This window comes from Lycorma delicatula, chromosome 4, assembly GCF_047948215.1.
Source record: "Lycorma delicatula isolate Av1 chromosome 4, ASM4794821v1, whole genome shotgun sequence".
NCBI classification, from domain to species: Eukaryota; Metazoa; Arthropoda; class Insecta; order Hemiptera; family Fulgoridae; genus Lycorma; species Lycorma delicatula.
Window position 1 is genome coordinate 38,501,149 of NC_134458.1, and position 8,620 is coordinate 38,509,768.

The window sequence follows — 8,620 nt, forward strand, 5'->3', positions numbered from 1 at the left end:
AGATTCATGGGGATTGTGACTTGAATTCTTGTATGGGGGGGTACCTGAAAGGAGCCTCCACGTAGATTGCAATTATACACGCAGACAAATAGCAGTTGGGCGTACCCTGGGCAACATCAAGTGTTAACTCCTGACAGCGGATCCTTTCACCACCAAGCATAGAGACAATGCAACCCAGTCCAATAAAAAGGCACTTTTCAGTGCCATTTTTGACGACCATCTCAGTTAATATTGAGGGAATTACAAAAGACAAGGAAGAGCTTCTTGCTCAATACTAATTGTGACATATTATGCGTACAAGAAACGCACAGGGACCTGACGAGAAATAGACCACAAATCCATGGAATGACACTGGCAGTTGAAGTGCCAAGTTCGAAGTACGGCAGTGCTATTTTTACCAGAGAAGACTTGATTCTAAAGTCAACCTCTTTTACCAACGATAACGATATTGAAATACTCACAATTAAACTAACAAACTGCACTGTAACATCCGTTTACAGGCCACCAGGAAAGCCTTTCAGTTTCCTCCCACCTAAGAATTTTTTTTCACAGAGAATTCAGCTGATATTAGGGGATTTTAACAACCGTAGTTTATCATGGGGATATACGGAAACAGACCTAAAGGACAATTAGTTGAGGAGTGGGCAGAGGAGAATCGGCTAGGTCTGGTCCACGATCCGAAACTCCCAAATTCTTTTTATAGTAAAATATGGCGAAGAAGGTATAACCCTGATCTGTGTTTTGCTAGCGCATGTATTGGGGGGAGCTGTGCCAAGGAGATATATGACCATATCTCGAGATAGCAGCACAGACCTGTTGGAAAAAGCGTCTACTCAGCCATTAAAACTACTGAAATTCCATTCAAAAGGAGATTTAACTTTAAAAAAGCGGACTAGGATCAATCTAGCCAGATAACCTCCAACCAAATAGCATATCAACTTCTGAATGGGAAGACCCAACATGCAAATTTTAAGCGGCAAAAGAGTACCATAATACCAGCAACTAGTATCATGTTCAACACTCCTTTCAGAATGCAAGAACTGGAGAAATGTGTGAGTGGATTGAGGATTGGGAAGGCTGCAGGAGAGGATGATATTTGTACAGAGCAAATAAAACATTTCGGAGACATAACCAGAAGCTGGGTCCTCAAACTCCTAACAACTGTGGTATTAAATACACTATTCCTAAACTATGGAGGAAATCCAAGGTGGTCGCACTTCTCAAGCCACACAAAGCTCCTGAAGAACCCAGCAGTTACAAACCTATATCACTTCTCGGTCACATGTACAAACTTTACAAGAGAATGATTCTGGAACGCATTCAACCAGTTATTGAACAAATACTTATTCCTCAACAAGCTGGGTTTAGACCGGGCAAAAACTGTACAGGTCAAGTTTTATAGCTGACTGAGCACATTGAACCGGGCTTTCAGGAGAAACTCATCACAGGCATTGCATAAGTCAACTTATTGGCGGCTTACGATACAGTAAACCACGACTGCTTCTGCAAAAAATACTTATATCAACAGGGGATCACCAACTTGCTAAAATAGTGGAATCATTACTACAGAACAGGCGTTTTTATATTATCTTTGAAGGAAAGAAAAGTCACTGGAGAAACCAAAGGAATGGACTGCCCCAGGACGGTGTGCTATCTCCCTTACTTTTCAACCTGTATACCGACGATCAACCTATCTTCCCCGAGGCTGAGCATTTCCTGTGTGCGGACAACCTTGCCTTTACTGTTCAAGACTTTTCCAGAAGTTGAGAAGAGACTTACTGCAGCCCTAAATGGTTAACTGAGTATTATAAAACAAACTCCTTAAAACCAAATCTAGTGAAAACAATTCTATGCGCCTACCATCTGAAAACCAGGGAAGCAAAAGACGATTGAATGTTACATGGAACACTCAGAAGCACCAAAGTACCTTGAAGTTATATTAGACAGATCACTTATGTATAGGGCTCACTGTCAAAGCACAATGTTGAAAGTAAATACGAGGAACAATCTCCTGAGGAAACTCCGAAGCAGTAAATGAAGTGCTAAGCCAACTGTCCTGTCGACGACAGCTAGAGCTTTGTGCTATTTTCCTGTTCCACACAGGCGAACAGATCAACACACACCAAAAAGGTTGATATAGCGCTGAACGAGATTTGTTGTGTAATAATGGGATGTATGAAACCCCTATTGAAAAGTTGCACCGAGCGGTGGGCATGGAGGAACCTGGAATACGTCGAGCTGAAGCCAAGTACATTGAACGGTTCAGACAATCTTTCGATACACAACATACAATGTACCAGATGGAGCAACCACCCCCTCCGAGACTGAAATCGAGAAAGGGATTTTTGAACTCTACATCTATCGAGCCCCCTCCATGGTTCCCAAAAAGGGCCCCAACACCTCCAGGACATGACCTGGACTGGCAAACATGGGTGACTTTAAACCGGCTTCGAACTGGGGTTGCACCAACCAGAGTTAACCACGCTAGATAGCGTCAAATAGAGCCTAACGACCTGAACTGCGAGTGCAGTGAGATTCAGGACTTTGAAATCTCCTAAAGTGCACCCTCTGACCCACCAAATGCACACTAGGAGATCTGTGGCAAGGAAATCCTTTTGGTGTTTCGGTGGCACAATACTGGTCGCAAAGGTTTTAATGTCTCATCACTCGGGCACGAAAAAGTAAAAGTAAGTCTTGTATGGGGCTACTTATTTTGAGATTGACTAAAAAACCTGTTCCAAATTGTGGGACATTTTTCATCATTCTCTTCCCAGGTATAACTTTGTAGAACCTATATCCTTGAAATTTCAGTGTCCTGGTTGGTGTTTCTTATTTCCTGCAGATCCATGAATAATTTTGTGTTGGTCCATTAGACAAGTATAGTTTGGCAATACTGACAGCTGGTCAACAATGAAAATTATGTACTTCGTTTGAATCTATTATCATACAGATAAAGGAAGTGTAGTGTTATCATACATTGTAAAAACACAGTTTCAATTTTCTAATGAGGAACATGCCAATATAATTTTTGTTTTTGGATTTTGTAATGGAATTCTGAAGATGCTTGACATGAATATCGGAAAAGATTTCCTGGAAGGCAAATTCCAAATATGAAAACCTTTTCTTTGGTGTATCATGAATGAAAGGGTCATTTTCATGTTAGTTTTCTGTGAATGCCAAGTAAATCATCATGTTAATTATGAACATGTGATTTAGCATAGCCAAGGCACTAGTACAAAATGAATTTCATTGGCTGTATTTACATTAATTTTCTCAGAATTAAATTCTCTTCATGTTTTGTTACTAAATCTACATTTATTAGTCATTTAGTACGCAAATCTATTGTCCTAAAAACCTATACAAAAAAACTTGTGTTTTGACATCAAATTTTGTGCTTTACTTTGGCTATTTTAAAAATTACTGGAGTTACCGTTCTGGGACCTGTTTAATCCTATTTCCCAGCTCAAATTACATAGGAAACCACCAACTTTACTCCTTAATTTGGGTCCCAAAAATTACAGTAGGGCTTCTTTTTATTAGAAGAGCTGAAATTTGGGCAAAATCTTTCACTAGTTGTAACTCTAAAACAAAGCGTTGCCAGACCTATGTTTATATGAACTATTTTCATTACTTTCTCTAGTAGAACATGTCCTGAAAGTTTCTCTATTTCTTCATGGGAACTTGTATATTTCTTTTTCTGTTATATCTTTATGTGAATTGGACATTCTGTTTTCAATCTAGAAAAATGTTTAAATGTTAATGGTTCTAGAGGCTTGAAAAATAGGGGTTTTTTAATGTCAAAATACTAATGTCCATAAACCTAGATTAACAACATATTTTTGAGACCAGTCTATATTTTCATTATTAAAAGCTACACTTTCTGAATTATACTTATAAGGAAAGAATATGTTAAATGTGGTCAGTAGATATAAGTTAAATAAGTAAATAAAGATAGAAAAGTTTTCGGGACAAAAATTGATAGAATGCCTGTCTAAAAATGAATAACTAATTTTCAATATTTTATTGCATTTGCAAGTCGTATAACCTTTGAATTACAGTAGCATAGATCAGTGTTAATAATTTGCTTACCACTGAATTGAGTTGTCTGATTGCTAGATGTACTCAAAAGAAAGTATCTTACTTATAAAACTGATGAACATGAAACAATTCTCAGATAAATTTTCAAGCCATCCCATCAGATCATACCAAGGCTGCATTAGTTCTACAGGTTCTAACACTTTCAACGTGAACCGTGAACCTACTGGAGTTCAACCTATACCCACAAAACCCAAAATGGAGAACAAGACTAAGGAAGTGGGTGAATCTTCAGAAAAGATTATATACTTCTGTAGGAACCTTAGGGGTAGAAAGACAGTTCTGCCCAGAAAAAGCTCCTGGTAGCAGGCATCCATATTCTTATCAGAAGATTAGGGCATTTTTATTCAAGGAGGAAGCAGTGTATTGCTGATGAACAAGTTTGTATTAAATAGTTTAACTAAATGATGTAACAATAGCGTCATCAAAAATTGAAGAGCTGACCAAGAAGAGGTTCAAGTAACTTTTCCCATCTCCAAAATCATATGCTGTATTGAATAATTTGACTAACCTGTTAACTCCACCAAGGTGACGTGGCAAATATTGTTGGTATTACATTCATTTCAGTGATGTTGTTCCTGAACGATACGAGGTCTATTCAGAAAATAATCAAGCATTTATAATTACGTGTCAATAGAGATATTTAGTGACGTGCGGTTGGCAACGTTGTGTTCTGCATTATCTCTTCTGTAACCACATGTTCTTAGATTGTTTGATATCTCATTTAGTTTTCATGTTATTGTTGTTTGAGTGCAGCGTGTTGTAAGTGTTAATAGTGATTTTCAGAAGCAACGATAGAACGTAAAATTCTGTGTGAAACTGGGGAAAATTTTCACAAAAACGTTTCAGCTTTTGAAACCAGCTTACTGAGATGATGTTGTGGGTCGTACAAAAGTTACGAATAGTTTTCACAATTTAAAAGTGGTCATCAGTCAATTGATGACAACCAACCAGGAAGGCCTTCAACTTCAACTGATGACATCCTTGTTCAGAAAATCAATGATCTGGTACGTGCAAATCGCCAGTCAACTGTCAGAGAACTTGCAGAAGAGGTTAACATCTCGATTGAATCATGCTATGACATTTTGACTGAAAAATTGAGCACGCATAGAGTTGCAGCAAAGTTTGTTTCTTGTTTGATGATCGAACAGCAGAAAGAACATTGAGTGACCGTTTGTCAGCAACTTCTTGAACAAGCTGATGACAATAAAACATTCACACAAAGGATTATAACAGGAGACGAAAGCTGGGTTTTCAGCTAAGTAGAAATACCGCTAGGAAAAATGTGTGAATAGTGGAGGGGAGTACTGTGAAGGGGACAAGGACCAATAATCTATAAAATTAATAATAAAGATTACAAAAATTAACTTCAGTTATTTTCTGAACAGACCTCGTATTCATTCTTGGACCTTACATTTTTTTAAAGTCAGTTGTAGTTTCACACTATAGTAGTGGTTTTGATGTAACTCAAGATTATGATAATCTCTTTATAATCCATAAGGAGTTAAAAAATTATTTTTGTACTTTACAGTTAAACTCTTCAGGTATAAATTGAATTCTATTAACGTTATTTTGGCAATTCTTTTTGTGTTAAGTTGTGAATAAACTATAAAGGTTACAGATGTTATATATTTTATTTATTTTTATATTAAATAATGTATGTAATTTTTTTGATAGGTGATGCTGAGCAGAAAGAACAACTTCAAGATGTTGAAGATCAGGATGTCTCATAACTGTGACATAATAACAGTGCTCTACTGCATCAGGAATTTTATAAGTCAAAATTATTACAAACTATTATGTTATGTGTGTGTGTGTTTGTGTCATTGTTTAAGACACAAGCTCACTACTACCTCTTGAAGTGAGCTGGGGGATAGCTTGCAGTGAGGCAGGGGAAATTACATTTAATACAGCAACCTTTACATGATACATACTTTTATATAAAAAAAAGATCCATGGTGATGGATATTGCATTTACCAAAAAAAAAAAAAAAATAATAAACATTAATGTAGTAATAATTTTTAGCGGTAATTCAAAAAATTTGTGTCGTAATCGGTACAGTCATTTTTGTCTATTTATTATTTATGAAGTGTTGTCATTAAATTTTTATATTTATATGTTAAAAGTATTTTTAATCCAGTATTTATTGTTGTAAACACATAAATTAATTATTCATATTTATTACTATTTATTTTTCAAAGAATTGTACTGAAATTGTAGGTTGTTATATTTTTTCTTCTTTCTTTCTTTGGCATTCCAAGTATAATAAAATGTTACCATTATTCCATTATTTTTTTTTTTTTTTTTTTTTATGGTTATTAGCAGCCATACATTTGTTTGACTTTTCTTTTACAATAATCTATGTTTATATTAATCAGAATCTGAAAATAATCTGACACTTAGATTTAGAATAAATAATAAATTTTTAATTTTATTTTTTCCCAATGTTTTCTTATAAGAAGTTATAAATAATTATGATTTTTATATATTGCCCTTAACTTAAGTTGTTGAGTTATATATATATATCCCCTGTCTTCAGTATATCTTAAGCTACTCACTCCTGCAGTTTTTCTACCTTCATGTAATGTGTATACAGTATATATTTTTGAGGGGAAAGAAATGAAATTAATTACAAAAGAAAAAAGGGAAATCAATTCCTGTGCTATTTCGGACAAAGTTCCCAATTTGTAATCATATGCAACAGCACATTTTAGTGAGGCTACAGATGGTTTTAAGAAAATAATAAATAAGAATTTATTTATTTTATAATTTAACATCTGTGCGTACACTTGAAAAGTTTTAATCAAAAGTTTTTGTGTTTTTTTTTTTTAATTCTCATTGAAAATTCTTAAGTGTTGTGCTTTTTTTTTCAAAAATTGTATCTGCTTTTGTCCGATTTGTGCACACGTGTATTATTTATATATATTTTTTTTTTATCAATATTATTATTATTATATGTTGATAAGCAATAGCTTATTTTAAATAAATTTGTACTTATTTAATTTAACTTACGGTGTGTCTCAAAATGATTTGTGTTTACAAGTGCAAGTGATTTATTGTCATTACTACTATATATGTAAAGCGTTATTACATTTGTAGTGTCATAATATGATCGTTTAGTATATTATAATATATTGTATTATAATATATTATTTGTAATTTGTTTTAATTTTTTTTATAAATTATTACCGGTGTAGATTTGTGTATACCCGCTAGCTAAATTATTGTATTATTGTCACATTTTAGCCTTAAGTAAACATCATTTTAATGTATTTTTCCTTAACTATTGCTCGTTTGCTTAATATTCATCTGCAATTATTTCTCCATTTTATTTCACACGAACTAAAAAATTTTATGTGTTTCTCCAAATGTATGATTTGAGCGAGTCTGTGTATGCATGTCTTTTGTGTCCGTATATATATATTTTTTTTTCTTGCTTTTATACCACATAGAATGAAATCAAGAATGTATAAATTAAATGAATCGGTGATTTTTCATGTGTTATGTGCAGGCACTTGGAATTCGGGGCATATGTCTGATGCACAGTTTGGCTATTAACAACACTATATATATATATATATATATATATGTAAAAAAGAAACTGAAAATATTTTCATATAGTCTTTTTCCTATTTCAAGCATTCCGTTTTCGTTTCTCTGTTTACTTCAAGATGGTTAACAAAATTAAAGTGTAGTTTTTGTTTGTTTTTGTAATTGAAAAAAGAAAAAAAACATTATATATACTTTTTATCAATTCTTCTTTTTTGTTTTTTTTTTTTTTTCTAAAGACTGCATTTTAGTGGTTACTTCTTTTGTGTCTCCTCAGTAACAATTAACTAAAGGCTTGGTAAGATGATTATATATATATATATATATATATATATATATATATATATTTTGTTAAATTGTGTTATTGTATTTATTTATTATTTATTTCAGTAACAGATAATAACTATGAAACAATTATTTAACTATGTGTTGAAAGAAACTATTGTAAAATTGTGCATTTTACTACATTAATTTATAGTAGAATAAAATGTGTAAGCACAGTCATTCGTTATAAAGGTAATACTTGCTTAAGAAATGATGCTGTTAATTAATGCAATAAATTTTCATTATTTGAAATACATCACTCCCTTTAGTTTGTTATTTGTCTTACCCTTTAGAAATATTTTCACTCAGTTTGGTTGTGTAAGACTTATATAACTGGTATGCTTTCTTTCAGTTATTGAGTATGGTTGTATATTTATTTAACTTCCTTTGAAATTTACAATTTACAATTTTTGTCTGTAATGATGGTGGCAACTTATGAACTGAGGTAAGTATTTGACTTGTGGTACCACATTCTAAATAAACTGTTTTTTATATGAATCTGATGTCACTTGTATGATATCAAGTATCATTATTGTATTTTATGTATTCTCAAGACATGTAAGCTGTGTATTTTATGTCCTCCAACTTTTTGGTACTATTCACTCATTTTTAATTTAATTACACAAAATCACCATATATTAATTACATTAT

At 33.3% G+C, this 8,620-nt stretch overlaps 1 protein-coding gene across 1 annotated transcript in view; it reads left to right on the plus strand.

The window, feature by feature from the left end:
* Positions 1-8,228, plus strand: part of 14-3-3epsilon (tyrosine 3-monooxygenase/tryptophan 5-monooxygenase activation protein epsilon) — a 30,711-nt gene extending 22,483 nt beyond the window's left edge. Inside the window, exon 5 of the mRNA XM_075362747.1 lies at positions 5,773-8,228. Within this exon, the coding sequence (XP_075218862.1) occupies positions 5,773-5,828 (56 nt within the window). The 3' untranslated portion in view covers positions 5,829-8,228. The remainder of the gene's footprint in view (positions 1-5,772) is intronic.
* Positions 8,229-8,620: the final 392 nt, after the last annotated feature.